The 24,031-nt window shown below is 45.4% G+C and overlaps 1 protein-coding gene across 1 annotated transcript in view; it reads left to right on the forward strand.

The window, feature by feature from the left end:
• GABRR2 (gamma-aminobutyric acid type A receptor subunit rho2) overlaps positions 1 to 15,211 on the forward strand; it is a 38,636-nt gene extending 23,425 nt beyond the window's left edge. Inside the window, exons 3-9 of the mRNA XM_070419309.1 lie at positions 2,783 to 2,850; positions 3,542 to 3,765; positions 4,527 to 4,609; positions 4,808 to 4,948; positions 10,141 to 10,293; positions 11,277 to 11,473; positions 14,900 to 15,211. Of these exons, the coding sequence (XP_070275410.1) occupies positions 2,783 to 2,850; positions 3,542 to 3,765; positions 4,527 to 4,609; positions 4,808 to 4,948; positions 10,141 to 10,293; positions 11,277 to 11,473; positions 14,900 to 15,211 (1,178 nt within the window). The remainder of the gene's footprint in view (positions 1 to 2,782; positions 2,851 to 3,541; positions 3,766 to 4,526; positions 4,610 to 4,807; positions 4,949 to 10,140; positions 10,294 to 11,276; positions 11,474 to 14,899) is intronic.
• The last annotated feature ends 8,820 nt before the right edge of the window (positions 15,212 to 24,031 follow it).

Here is a 24,031-nt window from a genome sequence, read left to right on the forward strand (position 1 = left end):
AGAGCCTCCTCAGCTTCTCACTTAATCACACACTGCGAGTCCTCAATCATTCACTAACCCTGCCAGTATTTAACCAAGCCCGGCCCGGAGAGCGGGGCAACCCGGGGAGCGCTCGGGGAGGCTTGGGGCGAGCACGGGGAGGCGCAGTTTACAGAAGCAGATGCAGCATGTTATCTAAATTATAGTTGTGGGTTTCAGATCACTGAATGGACAGATACACATTATCTAGAGCCCTAGGGTCTGGAATGAGGAACCTGGTTTGCAAAAAAGCAGTTTACAGAAGCAGAAACAGTTTCATGTTATCTAAATTACAGTTTTTGGGTCTCCAGAACACTGAGTCAACAGGGACACGCTAACTGGAGCCCTCTGACCTTGGGATAATTGTGCTGTCCTTCCCATGTAAAGGAAAATGTGCTTTCTAAGACCAGTAAGACCACAACCAATGGGATAGTCACATTACAATCAATAGGGTATTTAATCGAATGGGATGATTTATATAATCCAGAAAATCAAAATAACTTCTCCATTATTTTAGCAAGCAAATAAGTATAGAAACCAAACAGCAGGGTTAAAGTTAAACTATAGTTTCTACCCGAGTTGATTGCTACTGTTATGCCCAGATTTCAGGATCCCCAAGAGACCAAACCAGGGAGCCAGCCATGTCCGATGCAAAAGCAAAGAGTCTTTTATTCAAACCTGGGTTTGGCTCCCCTACCCCCCTTACCGACGCAGCGGCAAGTGGCAAAGAGAGCCAGCCCTGTGGGGAGAGGGGTTTTATAGTAAGGGGAGGAGAGAGGACTGTGGGCCCTGCCGATTGGCCAGGCGCAAGTTGGTGTCTCGTTACACATCTATGGCGCGCACTTCCCTTGATTATACTTCCGGGAAGAAGCTTCTTGCTGAGCACATGGCTGCTGCCCAAAAATGGAGGATTTCGGGCAAGATGGAGGGCGTAGCCCTCGCCCTTTCACTACCATACTTCACCACCTGGGGTTAAGAGCTCAAACTCTGGGCCATTTTAATATCTCAGGCTAACAGAGGGTCCATAGGGCAAAAATGAACTGGTCCCACATCCCCCATGGCAATATTGAGCGCACACAGCCCTGTGCAAGGGTGCAGCGGCCTGGGTCCTGGGAGAGGGCTTCAGCCAGGCCGCTGGCAGTCCCTCCCTCGTTTTGCAAGGCCCTCAGGAGAGGAAGGCGGACTATTCAGCCCTAAGGAGGGTCCTCCTCCCCACACTGAGCATCCACTTCTCGTGCCTTCAAAGGAGCCTGGAATAAGAAGAGAACGTGGCTGTGAGAGCAAGGATTTCTCATGGGCCCGGACCTAAGCCATCAGTTGAGGAACAGAGAAAAATAAAAAGAGCTGAGAGGGAAAAAGTAAAAGTGAAAAGATGAAGTATTGTATACATTTGCCTTCATGCTTAAGACCACAGAAAATATCCATGAAATTCCACTAATAATAAATAAAATGCTTCCATTCTGTTGAGCTCAGCCAAAAAGCAAAATCTTTAATGGTAGGATGGCAAGTATTAGCAAGCCTATGGGGGAGGTTAGGGAGCACTGGTGAGCCCATACAATGCCCTGGGCAACCTCCAGGAGGACCTCCTGCCTGCATTTGAGCCGAAACAGGACTGAGCCTTCTAGTTCTTACTCTGTCAGGATCTCTGCTCCTCCTCCTCTGCCCACGGCCGAAGGCTCGGTCTCTCCTGTCCATCTCAATTCTCTGAGAACCAGACTCCCCCTGACACCCCAAGGTTTTCCCCACTCAGACCACCTGGATCAGAATGTTCTGGTCCTGCACTCCCTTGCCAGGGCTCAGAGGACCCACGGCAGCAGGCTGGCCTCTGACAATGGCCTCTCCCAGGGTGCCCAGTCCAGTTGCCATCTGATTCTCTCAGGCATATGACAGACACAGGTTTTTTGTTTGCCCCATTCTAGGTTTTTTAAAAATACTAAAATCTAAACATTTTTATAGAAGCACACTATGCATACAAAAAAGTGCACAGATTGTAAGTGTATAGCCCACTCAGTTATCGCAAAGTGACCCTATCAATGTAACCATCACCCAGACCAAGAGATAGAACAGGAACCTGCAGATGCACATGGTCTTAGAAATCCTGTCGCCGACCAGATGCAACTGGGGGCCCAGCTTCTGCACTACACGTGCTTCTCATCTGACACGTCTCGAAAGGATTTCAAAACTTCGTACGGTGTCATCTTCCACTGCCATCTAACTGTGCAGAGAGATCTCACCTCCCACCATGTCAAAGGCTTCCAGAGGGCGGGGCCCCAGCTACCAGTAGTACTCTGTCTGGAGAGTTTGAATGACAGGATGAATCCAGCCCTGGGCATGCAGGTGTCCCAACCCTGTGTCAGAGACTCTTGGGCCTCATTCTTAGGCCTCATACTGTCCTTTTTAGGTGTCACGGGAGAACCAATGACTCAGGTCTCCACTCAAGCACTAGAGCAACATTAGTAGCTCTACCCTACAGAGACAGTACTGGGATTAGAAGGTAGAATTCTAGCTCTTTGACTCATGCAACAAGCATGGATTAAAAACCCACCGTGGCCCAGGAAAGGCACGTAACGCAGATGCAGTCCCTGCCCTCGTGGAGAAAACTCAGGCACCCAGCACTTCAGGAAGTAGCAAGAAAACCCTATAGAATTCAAGCCACTGCCTCACCCCTGCTCCGGTCACACTCCCCTGGGAAGGGGGTTGGGCTGTCTCCAGGCCTGCGGTGGAGAGAAATGTGCCTTAACCAGCGATCTTTGCTCTTCTGCAGGCCCTGCCATCCCGGTGGGTGTGGACGTGCAGGTGGAGAGCTTGGACAGTATCTCGGAGGTGGACATGGTACGCAGCGCCCTTGGTGGGGCAGCCTAGAGTGTGGGGTCTCGAGGTTAAGGTTCTGGGAGAGCCTGTGGCTGGTGGGGCTGCACTGGTGCAGGCTGTGCCTGGGTGGGCCAGGCCGGAGCTGGCGGGAGTAACACTGGGACTTGGAAGTAGGTCCAGGTACAGTAAAATCTAAAGCAGGGCCTCTCAAGCTTCATGGGTAAAAGTAACTGGGGGACTTGGTTCAATGCAGACCTCTGGGCCCTGTCCTAAGCTTTCTGATTCAGAGTCTCTGGGAGTGAGGCCCAGCACTTCACACTTTATTTATTTATTTATTTTTTAATATATTTTATTGATTTTTTTTTTTTACAGAGAGGAAGGGAGAGAGAGATAGAGAGCTAGAAACATCGATGAGAGAGAAACATCGACCAGCTGCCTCCTGCACATCTCCTACTGGGGATGTGCCCGCAACCCAGGTACATGCCCTTGACCGGAATCGAACCTGGGACCTTTCAGTCCGCAGGCCGATGCTCTATCCACTGAGCCAAACTGGTTTCGGCACTTCACACTTTAAACACACCCTTCAAGTGATGCGAGCGGTCAGATAACCCGCACTTGGAGGAGAATGGGAGGTGAGTATTTTCAGATTGAAATCCCATAAGGAAGGAAGCTTGCTGAGCCGTTTCTGTCTGGTCTCGCCCGGCTCCGCCAGGACTTCACCATGACCCTGTACCTGCGGCATTACTGGAAGGACGAGAGGCTGTCCTTTCCCAGCACCAGCAACAAGAGCATGACCTTTGACGGCCGGCTGGTGAAGAAGATCTGGGTCCCTGACGTCTTCTTTGTCCACTCCAAAAGGTCATTCACCCATGACACCACCACGGAGAACATCATGCTGAGGGTGTTCCCGGATGGGCACGTGCTATACAGCATGAGGTAACTGCTGTGGGGTCATGGTTTCAGTGTGCCATTCTAATATGTGTGGTCAGTCTCTTTGGCCCTGAAGAGTTTGTCACTGTGGTTGGGTCTGTGGGCTACATTGGATGATACAGCCTTCGGTTGCCAATTAGAAATCTCTCAGATGAAATGGCCACCCTCTTAGCTGGTGACTTCCCTGTCATTGGGGATCTTAAGCTTGGGTTGGGACACTAGATGGGACTGAATGAGTTGAGGGAGGCAATGACCTCCTATGTACTTTCCATCCCTGAAAGCTTATAAATGCTAGTTTATTGGTAATAAAAATTTCTAAAAAACAGCTACTATTCATTGAGTGCTGTTGCAGGTTGGCTTCTGGGCTAACTTGAGTGATTGCACAGTCTTAGTCGCATCTTCCCGGCCTTCTTGTACAGTTCACCAGAATTAGATGCTAATACCTTCGGGTGGATTGTGGGAGGGGGCGTAATCTTCCAGGTATCTCTGGGGAAGGCAGGCTGAGAGCCATGACAATAGAAGGTGCAGATGTGAGCTATTCGCAGCCAACAGGCTCAGTAGCCAGGTTCCAGGAAGAGCACCAATATTATCTCCTACAGAAAGACAAAAGTTAAGGTTCTGTGACTTAGATACCTGGGTTTCCAAACTTCTGAAATAGACATGAGGAGGCAGCTGCTCTTCATCAGGTTCATGTTCTCCTTACTCTGAGCAGGTATATGAACCAATAACTCACTGCCCAAGCCAACATGTGTGTTTGGGTTGTCTAGGATTACGGTCACTGCCATGTGCAATATGGACTTCAGCCACTTCCCCCTGGACTCCCAGACCTGTTCCTTGGAGCTGGAGAGTTGTAAGTATCAGTATGCTTAATGTCAAATCTTTGCCTTATTCCCTCTCCAATATTTGTGCCATTTTGATAACCACGAGACTGAGTGCTGGCTGCCAGTATTAAGAACTATTTACTCATAGGCTGGAGTAGGATTTCCCTATTGCTTCATGCTGCATCAGAAGCAAAGGAGTCAAATTGATTTATTTCCTCTCCCCCAAGATGCATATACAGATGAAGATCTGATGCTGTATTGGAAAAATGGGGACGAATCCCTGAAAACAGACGAGAAGATCTCCCTGTCTCAGTTTCTAATTCAGAAATTTCACACCACTTCCAGACTGGCCTTCTACAGCAGTACCGGTAGCGAACTTTTTTTGGTGCTTCTTTTTAAACACGTATTATTATTTTGTTGTTGTTGTTGTTTTAAGATACTTTTATTGACTTCAGAGAGTAAGGGAATGGAAGAGAGAGATAGAAACATCAATGATGAGAAAATCATTGAATAGTTGCCTCCTGCACACCTGCTACTTGGCATGTGCCCTGACTAGGAATTGAACTGTGACCTCCTGGTTCATAGGTCTACACTCAGCTACTGAGCCACACCGGCCAGGCTTATTTTTCAATTACAGTCTACATTCAATATCATTCTGTATGAGTGTCAGGTGTACAGCACAGTGGTGAGGCAATCATACACTTCACAAAGTGGTCCAGTAGCTAACTTCTGCATGGTCTGATTCAAATGTGAAAGAAAACACAGTAGAATTCTTCTTCAGCTTTAACCTTTCCCCTCCTAAAGAAGATAGAGTCTTCTTATTTAAAAAATTTATAGTCCCCCTAACAGACAACACTTAAAAGCAGAGAGTAAAAATGTTGCTGTCCTCAGAAATCCCGCGGCCAGAGATAAGCGTTCCTAACAATTTAGCAAACACGCTTGCATACATCTTGCTTTAATTATGCAATTTCACCAAAGTGGGGTTATATTTTACATGCTGATCTGTAATCTAATTCATTCAACTTGATATGGGCGGATAGCTTTCTGTGGCAATGTTGTTATACCTATATTTAGATCTATAGATTCATTTTTTTAAAAATATATTTTATTGATTTTTTACAGAGAGGAAGGGAGAGAGATAGAGAGTCAGAAACATCGATGAGAGAGAAACATCGATCAGCTGCCTCCTGCACATCTCCTACTGGGGATGTGCCCGCAACCCAGGTATGTGCCCTTGACCAGAATCGAACCTGGGACCTTTCAGTGCGCAGGTCGACACTCTATCCACTGAGCCAAACCGGTTTCGGCTAGATTCATTTTTAATGCTTGTGTAACCTCTTCTTGGACCCTGGGCCATGTTTGAAGTTTTGAGAGGATCATGTGTCAGGTCTTTTCTAATCTCACCATTAGTTCTTATATTAATTTCTTAGGACTGACATAACTAATTACCACAAACTGGGTGCTTGCTGCTTCTGAAGGCTCTAGGGAGGACTCCTTCCTGGTCACTCACTAGCTTCTAGTGGCTGCAGCATCACTCCGGTCTCTACTAGTACCTCCGTGGTCACATGGCATTCTCCCTGGGTCTCTGTGTCTTCACGTGGTGTTGTCTTTGTATCTATGTCCAAATTTCCCTCTTCTCTAAGGACATCAGTCATTGGATTATGGCCCATGCTAATTCAATATGACTCATCTTACCTTGATTACATGTGCAAAGACCTTATTTCAAAATCACGTCCCCTTTCACAGGTATTGAGAGCTAGGACTTCAGTGTATCTTCCCGGGGGACACAATTCAGCCTACGACAGCTCTGCAGTAGCTATGGGACCCTAGAGGACTTGTCTCTTCATTGTCCTTCGTCACACAAATCTATGGTATAGATGTCCCAGTGCTGAGAAACCCAGGCCCTTCCATGGGAAGATTTCTTGCTACTGTCTGCCCCTGCATGGCTATCATCTCCCCGTTCACCTGCCCCCACCCACACCCCTCTGTTCACAGCATCAAACACTGGGAAAAAGCAAGCCCGGCCAAGGTTGTAATGGTGTTGAGACAGCCCAAGCCTGATTTACTTTATGCCCACAGTGCTCATCCTCATTCCTCTCTTCTCTTTCATTCTGGTATGTATTGCCACACAATTTTCTTTTCTCATCTATTCTTGGCAAGTTCAAATGAACTTCCTAAAACCATTAAGAGTTTCTTATATAACTTTTATAATGTACCACTGTTTTGAGTACTTTATATGAATTAACTAATTTCTACCCAACAAACCTATGGTATAGATATTATTATCCCTTGTTTACAGATAAGAAAACTGAGACTAGGATGAATTAAGGTTAATTACCACAGCTGGTCAGTGGCCAGGCGAACTGCCTTAGTCACTGTGTGTACTCCTCTTAGATGTTTCGTGCATTGCAATAGCATGCTTGCTTGTTTGTTAGTTTTGTCCCGGGTTAGAGCCCTTCTGGAGTCCAGATTAAATGCATTTTCTTTATTCTTCCATTGTTTACTGTGTGCCAACAAGGAGGTTTATCATCCCATTCCACAGGGGCTGTGATCTCACCCAAGAGCGCTCTGTTTGGAACACGGAGTGTACATTTTCAAAGCTTCTGGCTTACTCCTTGTGTTTCCAAGGCAACTCCCTGGTTTTCTTAGAAGAAAAGATAATGGAAAAGTTCTTCATGGAATAAAAGCAGCTCTCAGCCCTTCCAGAAAGACCCTCTGCAAACCTAGGAAGAAATGTGGTTTGCTTCCTGGATGCCAGTTTAAGCTGCTGACATTGGACAAAGGCTGTGGGATGAATAAATGATTAGTAGCTTCCGTCACATTTGAAGATCACTTTCTATTTCAAACAGTCCCCAAACCTACACAATCACATGTCAAACTTGTTGAGACCCACACGACTGTTCCAGTCTTTCCTATTGACCCACCCCTTCCCTTCCCTGACTCAGTGCTAAGTTTCCAATCCGGCCAGATGGCTTTTGTCACCTCAGCAGCATTTCTCAGGTGCACCCTGAGGTCTACCTGCATCCGAACCACCAGGGGAGTGTGTGACTTGAAAATTCTGGGCACCATTGCAGCTACTGAGTCAGAATCTCAGGTGGTGGAGCCCAGGAATCTCCATGTTTAACATGTGATTCTTATGCACATCAAAGTTCAAAGATCATTACTTTTAGCCAAATGTTCTCCAACTATGGTGCTCAGATCAGCAGCTTCAGGATCGCCTGGGAACTGGGGAGCCCAGCCATCTGTTGGAACAAGCCCTCCAGAGATGGTATATACAGATTGCCAGGCCCCATCCCCACAGCTTCTTACCAGCGGATCCTGTGTGGGCCCCAAGAATCGGCATTTCTAACTAGTTCCCGGTGACACTCTTGCTGCCGGCCCAGGAGCACCATTTGGAGAACCTCCGCTCTAAGTCAATGTTTCTCAGCTCTGGCTGCGCATTAGAATTACCTGGGGAATCTTTTTGTTGTTGTTAGCTAGTACTTTTTTTTTATTGTGGTAAAATACATATAACAAAATTTACCATTTTAGCCATTTTTAAGTGTGTAATTCAGAGGCATGAAGTATGTCCACAGTTTTGTGCAACCATCATCACCAGAACTTGTTCATCCCAAACAGAAACTCTGTACTGATTCAACAATAACTCTCCATTCTCTGCCCTCCCCTACAACCCCTGGAAACCTCTATTCTATTTCTGTCTCTGAATTTGACTATTCTAGGTACCTCATAAAAGTGAAATCATGTATTTGTCCTTTTGTACTTGCCTGTTTCACTTACCATAATGGTTTCAAAGTTCATCCATGTTGAAGCATGTGCAAAAATTCCGTTCTCTTTTTTAAAGGCTGAATAATAGTCCATTGTGTGGATTATATTTAACCATTCATCCGTTGATGGACATTGAGTTGTTTTTACCTTTTGGCTATTGTGAATAGTGCTGCTATGAACCTGGGAACTTGTAAAGCATGCCTAGGGCCTCACCCCAGGCCAATGAAATCAGACCCTCCCTGGGGTAGAGCAGGGCTTTGGAGAGTAGTAAAGGCCCCAAGGGCTCCTCTCCTGCGGGCCAGGCTGAGTCACTGTCCTCAGCCTGCACCCTTCACTCCCATCTCTGAGCCTCTCCTCTCCCCATCCACTTGTCCAGCTTTCACTCATCTCCTTCATGAGATCTTTCTTAATCATTCCAGTCAATAGTTATTGAGGTCTCTCTTCCAAAACCGAAAGCACTCACTGTTCCCACAGCGGGACATTTTAGCACTTAGATATGCAATGTTCTATATCTTAGGCACTTCCATCCTGGGGGACTTTCATGCAGTTCCTTGAAAATCCTTGAGGGCAGGAACCCAGATCTAGGTCTCTCTCTATTCCCTTCAGGCACATGCGGAGGCCCTTGGTGGCCACTGCTGAACTGAGGGATGTTGTGTGTGAGGAGCCCTGGCCTGGGTATTGGTGACATGACATCTTAGAAAAGCCTCATGTTCCAGATAAGAGGGTGAGATCCAACCTGGATTTCAATTATTCACATAACACCATTGTGAAGCTTGTTTTACCTACTACTTATGCTGCCATCGACTTAATTTTTTTTAAGTCAACTCCCCTCTTGTACTTCATTTTAAAAAGGAATTTTACATCACTGTCATCAATGGGAAACTGGTATCACTTGCCATAAATAGAAGATGACTTTAATAATAATTGTAATGAACACAAACAGAAAAGTCCCTGCCTCTGTGCTCCTGAAATCACCTTGTTGTACACCATTGTGTGTTCCCCGTGCTTGGAGGCACAGAGCTGGGCCACCTCTGAGTTCTATTGGTTTCTGATACGGCTGGGCTGAGCGGGGGAGGGGTGGGGTGCACACAGCTTCAGTTCACTTTACACATTTGCACTGTCCTTAACACCACCTTTGTTCCCCGTGGTTGGGTAATCATGTTGTGGGTCATTTGAAACCTTAAATTTTCTATCCTTTTCTTACAACCATTAATCAGTGATTCTCAAGTTGCCAGAATGAAATAGATAATATCTACATCCTCATTTTCTCCTGAGGAATGAGCAAACGGTAAATGACTTGCACAAGACGAATGGATTGACTTCCACACGGCAGATGGAGTGTCAGAAGTAGAACTGATGTCAGGCTTCAGAATCATGTGAACGACCTATTTCTTCTTGTGATGAATGTGGAGATTGACCGAGCTGCCCAGTCTCACAATAAGGACAGTGACAAGAGCTCAGCTCAGCTGGCTCCTGCCTCAGTGGTATTGGCTTCAACAAAATAGAACCAGTCACGCAGGAAATGTGGTTGTGGTTTACAAAAATAAGCAACTTAACCTAGACGTCTATCGATCTGCCTTTCCCCAAACTGCTTCGAAGAGAAGTTGGGTATTACTGAATAAAACAGTGAATGCACAAATACTGGCAAGACATTTATTAATAGGAAAGAGGGCTTAGATTTTGGGAAGGCAATGTATTACATTAAGCCACGTGGTCATTCACGTTTAGCCCATGGGGAAGGGCTTTGTTTTTGCCTCTCAGATTGAACTCACTGGCTTCTCCCTGTGTCCCCCAGGCTGGTACAACCGTCTGTACATCAACTTCACGTTGCGTCGCCACATCTTCTTCTTCTTGCTCCAGACCTATTTCCCTGCCACCCTGATGGTCATGCTGTCCTGGGTGTCCTTCTGGATCGACCGCAGAGCTGTGCCTGCCAGAGTGTCACTGGGTAAAGGCATTTGCTAAGGTGTGATGGGGGTGGTTATTTATTTATTTTTTCAACTGATCACGATGTAAAGAAGAAGTAAGACCATTACTCAGAGTTCTTAAGTGATGGGCTGTCAAGTCAAAGGAGCAGATCTCCTGTTTCTGGTCTTCACCATTCCCACGCTGCCCTCTGGTCCTGGGCTACATTATGAAAACCACAGGGACCTAAAATAGCATCAGCTCTGCTCAGATCATTTCAGAAAGATGGAGCCTATTCAAGGTGTAGACTTCCACCGCCGGCAGTATTAGAGCTCAGTACTTTGATCAATAAGGTAATTCTACAAATGCCAAACACTTATTCTGTAAGTACAGACATGTTGTTTGTTGACCTTGTTTAGACAGACGGAGAGTTTGAGGAGGTGGGGCCCACGTGACGTGATTTCGGGGACGGAGAGGGCTGTACTCCCTGGTGACCTGGGGTTTCAGTCCTTCCCAGACCCCGAATTCCAGAGTGGTTGTTTACAACCGATGATTATAAATTTGGACAAAATCAGGTTGGGCCCTGAGAAATGTGAGGGTTTGACCAGCAAGGCCGTGTGAAGAAGAAACTAGCATGATAGACTTCCAGGCATCCCCACAGTCTGCACGGACTTAATCAGTGTGGTTTAGATGAGGGAGAATGTTCGTTCCGTGAGGTTTGGGAAGGTTCCTCTAGAAGCGTCCGCACTTGAACAGGCCCTCTCTGAAGCACCGCGGACTTTGTCAGCCCCGTCCCAGAGACCCAGTGTCCCAGCGGCTTAAAGTGAAAGGGGACAAGCAGCCAGCTGGCCAGGGGAACAGCCCGGCCGCTGGTGGAGCAGGTCCTTGCGCCTCTGCGAGGTGGAAACGTGTCGGGGGAATTTCTCGTTGGATTTAAGAGGTGGCGAATGTACACGGTGACTTAGTGAGAGGTGGGGGCCGTTCTGCACCCTCGTCAGCGGCTGAACTAAAAGCTGGACGTTGCAGGTATCACCACGGTGCTGACCATGTCCACCATCATCACGGGCGTGAACGCCTCCATGCCCCGCGTCTCCTACGTCAAGGCCGTGGACATCTACCTCTGGGTCAGCTTTGTGTTCGTGTTCCTCTCGGTGCTGGAGTACGCGGCCGTCAACTACCTGACCACCGTGCAGGAGCGGAAGGAGCGGAAGCTGCGGGAGAAGGCGAGCGAAGTTGCCTTCATTGCTTTGTCTGAGCCCATGCTACTAGGAGGATGAGAATGGGGGGGGGGGGGGGGGGGGGAGGGGTTGCATGTAGAAAAGGGAGATGTTTATGCAAAAGGAGGGTGATCCATTTTAGAATAGGTTCTAGCCTAGCGTCTACCATAAAGGATCCCAGAAAGTAGGAAGTCTTTGGACAAAGACTAGGAACAGGAAGACTTGAGTTCTTAAGCCTAACTGCCATTTATGCTGGGCCTCAGTTTTTACATCTATAAAAAAGTGTAACAGCATCCTCACCCCACCTTCCTTTCAGGGGTATTTTAAGGGTTACATAAAATAATGTATGCGAAAGTTTTGAAATTGTAGGGTTCTAGACACACAGAAGTATTACTATTATTCTTGAACATGTCTAGAGAAAATGCCTTCGTAGCCTATGGCCAGACAAGGCTAAGAAGCTCCTCTATTTATCAGTGTGCTGGCTCAGTGAAAATTCAGCCACATAAGACCTTAGTCTTTAGTCACTGAACACACTATACTATGTATAATTAATGCACTATGCTATAGGAAACTACACTGTACTATGAGATAGAATGCGAATGGGGAATCAAAGGCAATGTGTATGGGCCTTTGACAAAGGATGGGAAAATTTATTCCATTCATATTCATACTCATTAATTACAGTAAGATAAAATGCCAACTTTGTACCAGTCATTGCACTAATCAAAATGAGTGTTTACCTAAAAGGTGTAGAGATCAGGGGCATGAAAACCTCACATTTATGCCCATTGAGGTGGCTGGTAGCTCCTTAGCACAAGGAAGTATACATTTTAGGAAAAGAGGTTGTGTTGCCTTTTCAAAAGGTCTTTCAAAGCCCACATTAAACCTGTTAAAAATTTCTACATTGTAGGCAAGTACGCTAATTGTTTAAAAATTTATATTTCAAATTCTATTCAAACCTTTTTTACTTTAGCATTTGAATATTTGTTCAAATTAATAATAATCTGTACATTGATGATTATTGAATGACAGTGGGTTATATGTAAAACCCAAAGTCATTTAATAATGATCCATTGTAAACACTTTTGATTATAGCCTGTTAGACTTTCCTGTTTAGAGATGTTCAAAAAATAACAAAACCTTCATCTGACAAATGTGGCCTCATGAATCATTAACCACAAATAACTTGTAGTTGGCAGTTCACTAACCTGTAACCATATGCTGGGGGTTGGTCTTTGCCAGTGATGATACGACACTGCCTGAAGAGAAACAGGGAAACCACACGTGGAAAGACAATTGGGCAGTAAGTCTAGCTGCCTGCCTGTGTGGGAATGGACACTTGGGGGAGATGACAGCTTGTGCCATTTAAAGGCGAAACGGTGCAGTTGCTGGAGGGTGGGCAGTGGTGGGAAGATACAAAATCTCCCTCCTGCTGCCTCACAGAGAAACCACTATTCACCACCGTGAAAAAGGCCCTCAGTGGAGTTGAGGTTCCCAAAGTGGGGCCAAGGAGCACCTGGCCTGGATTCACTTTCTGAGTTGTTAAAAAATAAGATTCTGGGGCTGCACCCCAGACCTACTGAGTCAGGATCTCTGGGGTTGGCATCCGGGAATCTGTATTCTTAATAAGCTCCCAGGTAATTCTGATGTTCCCCGAAGTTCAACCTCCACTCCGCCAAAGGCAGCGCTGACTGGAGCCTGCTAGGCTCACCCTGCTTCAAATGGGGCCCACGCTGCTTGGGTTGAAGGGATCTGACTCCCTTGCACACACTTGAATGCTTGGGCTGATTATCCAGACCTGTTCAACATGCCAGGAGCTGCTTAATTTTTCTTAGAAACAAGGTGTTCTGGAAAATTGTCATAGTCTTTGACATTTCCAGATTCTCACTTAAAATGTTAGGAGAAAAGTCTGTTTTTATTTTAGCAGAATGCATTTCAATTTAGAACAAGGGAAAGGAGTAAAGACCTGTGCCTTTAACAACAACAACAAAAGGCTCCAGTGACAATATCTCACACTTTTATCGAAGTTTGGGTGTGATTATATCTAAATGCAAAGAATTGAATAGATGACCTCTTACTGACCTTTTATTCCTAAAGTCTATGGGTTAGTCTATTCTAGGAATGTATTAATGTGCTACCTAATTGTTGTGGCTTATGGGACGAGGCATAGGAAAATAATGATGAAACAATGGAGCCTGATTTAAAAAATAGCCCCCCAAACTACAAAAGATTTCTTCAAGTGTAAGCATACATCAAGTAATTCTAATTTTCCGTAAAAATCATCCATCTGTTTTTGCATCTTTTTATGGTATCCGTTTGAGTATTTCAAGATTCATAACAATAGAAGTCAGGTTTGAAACTTCATTAGTTCACATTCCCAAGTGGAAAAACAGCCACTGCACGGCTGAGAGCCAGATTAGAAACATATGAACATCAACAGGTTGGGAAGAATGAACGGTGGGGCCAGTTGGCTGTATCAGGCAGGCGTCATGCCTTTGGCCAGAACCAACCAGTATAGCGCCAGCTGGAAGCCCTCCCTTTGCTGACTCAGATTGTTGGAGAAGTTAAGCAAAACCATTTCCTTCCCTTCAACTTATAATTTATAGACATTTTCATACTTGTAGAAACAGTTTAACAAAATAGGATAATATAACATCCATCCAACATTGTTAACGTTTTGCCCTCTTTGTGTGACCTCTTTCTCTATATAAATATAGTTTTGTTGGTGTAGTCGAACCATTTAAAAATACATTGCAGGCATCATGACTCTTATCCCTTACATGTAACTCTTCAGAGTAAGGACACTCTCCTCCCTAATCATTTTTTAACCCCTGCACAAAGATGTGGAGTCCCACACTGCAATGAAGTCCTGGGTTTAAAGTCCTGACTCTGACACTGGCTGTTTGATCTCAGGAGAATTATATAGTCTCTTTGGGTCTTAGTTTTTGCCTCTGCAATTGAGGACATTTGGACTAAATCAGTGGCTCTAGACCCTGGCTACATAGTAAAATCACCTGGGGGCTTTAAATTGGTCTAGAATGGATTGTGCATGTGGCCATTTTAAGAGTTACTCAGATGACTTTAACATGCAGCCAGGGTAGAGAATCCGTGGGCTAAGTCAATGGTTCTCAACCTTGGCTGCACATTAGAATCACCTGGGAATCTTTTTAAAATCCTGATTTCTGGGCCTCATCCTCCGGAAATTCTGTTTCTTTGTTACTAATTATGAGGCCCAGAAGTCAGGATTTTAAAAAGATTCCCAGGTGATTCTAATGTGCAGCCAAGGTTGAGAACCACTGGGCTAAGTGATGTCTGGGGATCCTTCTGGTTGTGCTTTTTGTGGTTCTGAGTAGTTAGTCATGGGCACTTCCTCTGCCCCTCTCCCAAGGCCTAGCCAAGCCTGACACCTTCCCTTGTGTTTGCTGCCCACAGTTCCCATGTGTGTGTGGAATGCTTCCCTCAAGAACCATGATGCTGGATGGAAGCTACAGTGAGTCTGAGGCCAACAGCTTGGCTGGGTACCCGAGAAGCCACATTCTGACAGAAGAAGAGAGGCAAGACAAAATAGTGGTCCACCTGGCCCTGAGCAATGAATCCAATTCCTCCAGGAAGAAGGGGCTTCTGAAGGGCCAGATGGGTCTTCGCATCTTCCAGAACACTCACGCCATTGACAAATACTCCAGGTTGATATTCCCTGCCTCCTACATATTTTTCAACCTAATTTATTGGTCAGTGTTTTCCTAGGGGCTCCAAGGCTGTGCCTGGGAAAGGGCCTAGACATCTATGGGGCCTGGCCAACCAACTACATGGATCTGCTGACCACATTCCCTTCAGAAAACAGAGCAGCAGCCCCTGAACTCCCGTGAGCAGCGCCCCCTTCTGGAGGAGCCCAGGAGCCCTCCAGCTGCCCTTCCCGAACTCATGGGTTTGCCCCTCATTCATGCTGTGCTGTGTCCCACATCATGTCTCTCGGTTCTTGTGTGTGAACAGGTTATGAGAGCCCCCTTCTATAAAAAAAGACTCAAATGCCTTCCAGATGTTCTGAGACCCCCTATGAAGCCTGGGATTCAGTTGTGAAGGCAAAGGGGGAAATAAAGGGCAGGCTTAGGGGCATTCTAGATAGGAGATGGGAAATTAGGATTCAAAATAGGAATAAAACATCTGTAAACCCATACAACCGGATTAAGTGCCTCCCTGAGAAAGAAAATAAGCTCAGATCCCAGACATGAAATAAGTTGACCTGTGTGAGTCTGGCAACTGACATGATTTTGCAGTATTAGGGGACATTACTCATTCATCCATCCATTCAACCATTTATTAAATCTTGAGTGCCACGTGCTGTGGAAATGAACAACTAGAAGTTCTCTTTTCACAGAAAACTCTAAGCCTGTGCTCATTGTACATCTGGCAGAAAGTACTCTGCTCTTCTCCCGCCCTCTACCCCCAGTTACTGCACAGACCATTCTGTTTGCTGGTGCTTTTCCTGCTAGGTCTGTCTAGGAAAGCATTTCCTGTCTCCCATGAGGCCCTCATGAAGCCAGCGCAATGCTTTTCTCTCGGAATTTTCATGCAGGAGAAGCCTAGCACTGGGGAGAGGGACAGGGACTGGAGAATTAGTGACAGCAAAACTTGGTCTGGGGGTGGAAGGAGGCGTGGGTCTGCTGCAGAAATTTATTTCAGGTGCCATCTTACCTCCCTCTCTATGCTTCTTCTCCAGAAGGTATCCTCAATGACTCCTGTGTCCAAGCCCTGTCCTCATCCCAGGGAGTACCCCCATGTCAACCAGAGTACCCCAAACCTGAGAATAATTTCTCCCTCACTTCCACAAGCTAGTGACTCTTTCCTCTAATGCAGCTAAGCTCAGATTAGGAAAGCAATCAGATTGATTGAATCTACAGTAAATTGTGAATGACCATTTCCCCAGTGAACAGAGTAGAATCTTTAATTAGTAGAGGATGTGATTTTGAGAAGGTGACCTTTACTTTAAATCCTAGCACTTGGAATTAGAAGGCTGCTCTGGGGGAAAGAGCCCTCTAAACCAGTGACATTTCTTGCTTACTGAAGGAAGTTGTTCTGCTCTTTTCCCCACTGCCCCTACCACCTTCCTGCTCACGGTCTTGGTGTCTGTGCTTTGGTCAAGAATAGACAAATGGTACAGCCAAAGAGGGAGCATAATCCTGCCTGAAGTAAGCATGGGCCTGTGGAATCTGCTCCACAGCTCATGACTTCCAGGGGCAGGATTCCTAAAGGTTCCTGAGGACTGGAGCACACATGGATACCAGGGCCTCTAGAAGTTTCAGGTCAGGGGCCGGTAGCTACCTGATCCTCTCACTCCCTCAGCATGACTGACTGCGCAGTTGCTCTCTGCATCCCAGCTTCTCTCCTCCTTTCCCCAGGTCAGGTAGCCACCCCTTCCTCTGTTCCCATATTCACTCCTTGTGTGACCCTGGTCCCAGACACTTGCTTCACCACCCCATTGCTCATGTTGAGGACCAAACTCATCACCTCTGGCCACCAGCCTCATTTGAACTGTGGCCTCCAGCCCACTGGCCCAGGGGCTGTGTGATTCCATACGCTTTACTCTCAGTGTGACCAGCTCCCGGCAACAATATGAATTAGATTACCTTGGGCAACTACAAGTTCAGAAGGTCCCTAAGACCATTCTCAGGTTTAATAATTTTCTAGAAGTTTAAGGATTTGGAGAAGAAGACATGTACATGCTAGATCAGCAGTGGGCAAACTACGGCCCGAGGGCCGGATCCGGCCCGTTTGAAATGAATAAAACTAAAAAAAAAAAAAAAAAAAAAAAGACCGTACCCTTTTATGTAATGATGTTTACTTTGAATTTATATTAGTTCACACAAACACTCCATCCATGCTTTTGTTCCGGCCCTCCGGTCCAGTTTAAGAACCCATTGTGGCCCTCGAGTCAAAAAGTTTGCCCACCCCTGTGCTAGATGCACAGGTAGAAAAGAACATTCTAGATCTATGCTGTCTAATATAGCAGCCACTAGCCATGTATCTATTTAAATTTAAGTTAAATAAAGTAAAAAAATGCAGTCTCTCAGTTGCATTGGCCACATTTCAAGTGCTCTGCTCAATAGGCACATATGGCTAATGGCCACTGTATTATGCAGTGCAGATCTATAGAACATCCCCACAGTCATAGAAAGTACTATTAGCGCCTGAGCAAAGGCATGGAAGCGGCAGGAAAGTTTGGGGTTGCAGAATATAGGGCTTGTGGGGCAAGTCATCTGTTTTGGCTGGATCTGAGGCTGTGGGAAGAGGAAGTGAGAGACGCCCCTCTTTCTACCATGCTAGGGGTCATGGCAGGTGTCCCAGCCAGTGCCAGTGAGGACAGCTTCCTCTCCATGGAATTGCCTGGCCCGAGTCCACTGGATTTTCCAGCCTCATAAGCAAATGAAGAATGAAAGTGTGTAAACAAGGATAATTGGACGGGACAGGGCATCTGGACTTGTTGAGAAACCTTTACTCTCTAAAGACTCGCCTAGGTCACAATGCTGCTCAAAGGATAATAATTATATTGTTATTAAGTATATCATATTACTTTGATTATCTTATTTAATTCCAACACTACTCTGCTTCTGACTACATTGTCTTCATAAATTGATGCTTATATAACATGGTAGCTTGTTCACACATTTTAACTAGCTTATATATTTAGCTAGAGTTAATTCTATAACAAACATATAGCAGCATTTTATCATGTGATTGCCTTATTGCAACCTAATAGTCTGACTCTGCTTGAGAACAATGGAAAATTAAAGGAGGTAAAGAGGAGACACGGTCGGAGTAGAAAATAGGAACTAAGGAAATGTTGAGAACATAAAGTGATTCGCCCTTAGGGCATACAGACAGGAGCAAACAATTGTTTTCAGGGATGCTTGAATGATACTTTTTTGCACTGAATCTAAGACACCATCAAATATAAGTAAGATGCACCCATATTTTATGTACCATCAATTTTTCCTTCAAGAAAGAAAATTTTCTATTTAAATTATAGCATGCCAATGATTACAAGATGAACCCCGATTTCACCAATATTAAATTGTGAAAATATGCATGTTAGAATAAAAGAACTATACAAAAACTGGTGATTAGACATACTTCTTTGACACCAAGAAGTCAATATTTATTGCACACTTGTCTTCCAGGCTTTGTGCCCAAGTGGGGTTCCGGGTGATGGCAGATAATGAAATTAATAGAAAACACCTTTTAGTCGTTAAGAAGCTAACACTGTGGTGGGCGTGGTTCAAAGGAGGGGAGGTCACGGAATTTTGAGGAGTAAATGCTGATTGGGTTAAATTTTGAGCAACAGATAGCTGGAATTTCAACTAGTAGAAAAGGAGGGGAGGGGGTGATAACATGGCAGAAGGAAAGCCCAGGTGTGCTCAGGGGACAGTGAACAGACACCCAATCAAATGTACAAAAGTCTCGGGTTCTCATCCTTCTGGTTCTATGGCCCTGGTATCAAGGGTTCTTCTACGTTCATTCCAGTCCTGGGGAAGAAATTTGGTCTGGTCTGGTCTGGGCCATGCATGTCAAAGGTGATCAAAGCTCTGCACTCTGTGTAAGTTTAGAAAGTGATAACTCTTCAAAAATACTTTGATTTTTTGTAAACATTTGTGGAAAGAAGACTGTGAATTAGAAAAATGAAAATCAGCTTAGTTTGAGGGAACCAATGAGGCAAGAAAATAATGATAATAATAGTGGAGAAAGTTCATGTTAAGTTCAGTTATGTGGGAGAGCCGCAGCCTGTGTGCTGGTGTTAACAGAGACTGCGAAGCCAGGGGCAACAGCTATTCCATGTAGAGGGTGAGGAGTTTGGGTCTGGCAAGCAAGAGGAAATGTCAAATGAAAAGTTATAAATGCTGGTCCGGGGCTAGAGGGAGGGGAAGATTTGGGACTACCCTCTTAGATGTGCTCAGTGAGACTATGTGGGTGGATTAAATTCGTGAAGGAGAAAAGCAGAAGACAGGAGGTCTGCGGACAAGAGCTTGGGAGCATATATCTATGTGGGAAGAGAAGGACTGATCAGAGAAATAGAAGGAGAAACAGACTGTTGTCATAGAAACTGGGAGAAGGGAGACTCTCAAATGGAGGAGGATAGGGCTGGGGGCAAACAATGACCATAAAAATTGAGGGTAAAGACTGTGAACAGATGTGGCAAGATGGAGGCTGGAGGCCAGGTATGGCCAAGTGCACAGGTAGACAGCACTCCTTGGTAAAGAATGGGGACCCTTCTCTCAACTACAAGTGATTTAGGGAGGTTTTCATTCTCTGAAGAAAAAATGTTAAGAGAATTATTGCTGTTTATTATAGAAAACTCTTGTTTTCTTGGTGGATTTAAAAATAACATTGTGGCATACTTGGTCCAAATGAGGGTTTTGGTCTCCATGTTAGTTCCTCAAACTATTATATTGGAATTTGGGGGAGTGGTCCAAGAACAGTGTTTATAACCCTGTCACCAGGTCTGTGGACAAGAGCTTGGGAAGCAGCCGTCTTGAGAATGTGTGTCATCCTTTGTTCCCACACACATGGGGTCAGGAGACAGTGGGGTCAGCCATCACAGAAGACAGGAGAACAAATGTAAAAGCAACTGCATTGTGTAAAGTGTCAAGTACTGAGTGCATTCTCTGTGCTTGCACCATGGTGACAGTGGGCTGTGTGGTTCCTAATTCAGTTCGCATGTAAACCCTGTGGAGGTAGGAAAGGTTTCCCCTACTACACACCCACTAAAGTGTGCTGCCTTCCATAACTGTGTTCAACACGTCCAGGTAGGTGGACTTCACGTGAAACAATTATTTCTCGTGGTATTTTCAGGGAAAAGGTGATTTATTCCCTTACTTAGATGGACAGAGAGGGGCTTGAAGAAGAGTAGAAAGGAAACCCAAACTGGTCTGGGTTATGCTAAAACATGTCAACACAGAGCTGTCCCACACCCAGGTAGAAACCTGGAGTCCAACTAGGGTGTGATCCGTGAGACTGGAAGCTGGTCAGTGGGACACACAGGTATTCAGGGTGGCCAGCACAAAGCAGTATGGGTTCCCACCACCTGTGCTGTTGTAGGGGAGGAAAACGTTTTCCTCCATCCTCTTAGGGTCCCTGGCTGGGTCTGAAAATTAAACTGAAAAGGACAGATTAGCAAGAGAAAAGCATACACATTTTCTAATACAAGTTTTACCTGACACGGGAGCCTTTATACAGAAATGAAGACCCAAAGAAACACTTAAACTTGAGTGTTTTTAGGCTAGCTTTGAAGAAGAGTAGATAGTTGTGGAAAGATATGATAGAACAAAAGATATTTGGTGAATGTGGTCCACCGCGGGAAACTTAGCAAGGCCTATGTGTTCAGATTCCTCTCTGTGTCCCTCATCTTGGGACATCCAGATGCTTTATTCCTAGGTACAGGGAGGGCACTTCTCACATGAGGGTTATGACCTGCTTCAGGAGAAGGTCAGAAAGTCGTTCCTGAATATGCTATTTCTCAAATATTCAATAGGCCAACATGCCATATTTTGCTGGGGGGGGGGGGGGGGGGCGGCGGTGTGTGTCCTGAATTCCACCACTGTTTAAATGGTATAGTCATTTAATGAATGCAAAGCAGAATTCACAGACCCACTACACCATTAGAGACCTCTTCCATTTTTCATTTTATTGTAGAACAGACAGCTCTGGCTGGGGGGTTAACACTGGGTTGGAAACAGTCAATACCCCAGCCCCACTGCCCCCACCAATCACTAGGAAATGTGATATGAGTTAAAATGGCACCCACAAATGTGCCCAACATGTGTCCGAGGCTAAGTGTGCTGGCCTGTGCGCAGGAAAGCTAAATCCTGTGCTAGGAGGGTCCTAGGTCCCAGCCTGTCCAACCTCCAGAGCCACCCGTGAGCGTCGACACTGCAGTATAAAAACATTCTCCATTAGCAGATTGGACAAAACACTCAATCCTCACCCTTGGACCTTCAGATGTCATTATGGAATGAAATTTGGGTCAGCCATTGAGAACATTAGGTTTGGGATTTATTTTAAAAGAGAAATTGAAAAATAAACCTCAGCTGTAGTAAACCATTGTTAACCTGGCCAGGTTTATGCTAGCAAATGCTCTTCATCTTGTCCATTTAGCCCAGGCATCTTAAATTTTTTTAAAAAAATATATATTTTTATTGATTTCAGAGAGGAGCAGAAGGAGAAATAGAAACATCAATAAGAATCATTGATCAGCTGCCTCCTGCATGCCCTCGACTGAGGATTGAGCTTGAAACCCAGGCATGTGCTCTTGATGGGACTCGAACCTAGGACCCTTCAGTCTGTAGGCTGATGCTCTATCCACTGAGCCAAGCCAGCTAGGGGAAGGCACCTTACATTTTAATGTGCATAAGAATAACCTGGGGATCTGGTTAAAATGCAGATTCAGGAAAACACAGTTTGTACTTTATCCTGACATTTTCATCAAAGGACACATGAAAACTTCATCCTGGACCAGCGGCACTTTTGGGGACAACCATTCTAAGGCAAGGCTTGTTCTTCATTTTGTCGGTGAGAAAACAGACCCAGAGAGGTTGAGTAACTTGCCTAATTTTTAAAGGAAAGGTGTTTACTTAGCTACCCTCCTCTGCAGGTTACAGAATTCAAATTAGTTAGTACTCACCAAATTACATAAAATGGGTGACAGCACGTGACCTGGGTTGTGATTTCTTGCTTTGCCTCTTGGCCCTCTGACCCATGGGACACCTGTGAACACCCAGACTTTGGTATGTAATGTGTTCTCACTGAAGTTAGGATGATAGGTAAAGTGGCCCACCTCTCAGGATTTGTCACTGAATCATGCTTTTTATTGAGTTTCCTAGAATATATTTCTGGCCTCAGGAAAACTCCTTTGAAAAAATCTGCTTGATGTTGTGAAGGTTCAGAATGAGTAACCCCAAGATGTACTTGTAGTGTATGCAGATTATTTTGAGCTAAAGGCAATTTTAGCTTCATGCCCAAGAGAAGCTTCTGCCATTCCCCTGACTACCCAGAGGAACTTTGGGCAAACTCCTATTTACTAAACACCTGCTCTTCTTATCATCCTGCAATGACCCTTTGAAGCCTACAAGGCATCTCATCCCTAGCTCAGAATGTTCTATACCCATGTTCCCTTTCTGTCTCTCACCCTCTCGTGCATGTGGGGTCCCGGCTCTCTCATATATGCAGAGTCCCCATGCATATGTATGTATTAAATTTGGTATTTTTCTCTTGCTAATCTGTCTCACATCTATATGATTATTAAGACCAGCCAGAAGAACCTTGAGAACAGAGGAAAGTTCATTTCACACACAACCCCCCCACACGGTCATTGAATACCATCAGATTTATGCATTTGCTGACAGTGACTTATTGAATGTAACCTACATCAGTTTCAATTAGATTTCAATTAGATTTAGCTACAAGTAAAAGAACATAAGCTTCAAAGAAAGGAGTTTAAAGATGGCATCAGGATGGAATGGCAGTTCTGCTCCATGCAGTCCTCAGGGACTGAAAACTTGGGCTCTTTCCTGCTCACTGCTTGAGGCCTTGGAGTATGGCCCTTGATCTCATGGCCCAAGATTATGCTAAGCCATCATTTCTGCTATTGAAGAAGCAGGATGCTTAAAGGGATGAAGAAGGGGAAAGGGATCATGTCAGCTATCTTCCAAGGAAAGTTCCAGGAGGCTGCCACACACCTCCCATTGACTGGAACTTGGTCCCATGGCCACATCTAGCTGCAAAGAATGCTGGGAAATGTATTTACTCTGCATAGGCATATGCCTAGCTAATAATAAGTAATTCTGGAAGAAGATGAAAAACATAGTAGAGGAAAGAGCAGTTCATGCCATACCATCCAAAGACACTCCCACTTATGTCCATGAAGCACCAGGTGAGAATTGTTAGGAAGCTCATATCGAAGGACAACATGTTTACCCATCTTCTCCTCCCTCCCTCTCACCCAGATACCTTCTTGTTCCTATCTCAAGTGTGAAGCAGACAGGTCAGAAATAAATGGGTCTTTCTAAGACACTGCACTGATGCCAGGAGCTCCTGTTAGCACAGAGCTCAGAGAGACAGAATGTTTCTGTGCCCAGAAATAGGACCTGGGCACTGGGTCCCTGCCAGTGTTCACTTTGAAAGAGGGCAGTTCTTCTTCTCCCCCAAACTCTGCTGAATTTGGGGTCAGTTCATCCAAGGAAATTCTCCTCAGGACAGACCGTGAAGGCCCTGACTGCCTATCTATTTCAGTGACCACTCCTGAGCTGCTCTCTCCAGAGGTCAAGTTGGCCTGTCCTCCCTACTCTCATGGGGCCTTGATTACTAGATTGAAGAGGGCATGACCAGGCCTCTGGTGATCCTTAGCCCTTTTCCCAGGAGTGGTGAAGGGTTTGCCCTGGGTCACCCCATCTTCTTAGTCAACAATACTGCATTGTTGTGAGATACCCTGCTGGCTTAAAGGATGTAAATGTGACCACAGAGGAGAGGTTGACTATCTTTAAGAAACAAGTCAGTAAGCAAATATGATATACGTGT

The sequence above is a fragment of the Myotis yumanensis genome, unplaced genomic scaffold, assembly GCF_028538775.1.
Source record: "Myotis yumanensis isolate MYYU_CA2020_CCGP unplaced genomic scaffold, mMyoYum1.0.hap1 SCAF_6, whole genome shotgun sequence".
NCBI lineage: Eukaryota > Metazoa > Chordata > Mammalia > Chiroptera > Vespertilionidae > Myotis > Myotis yumanensis.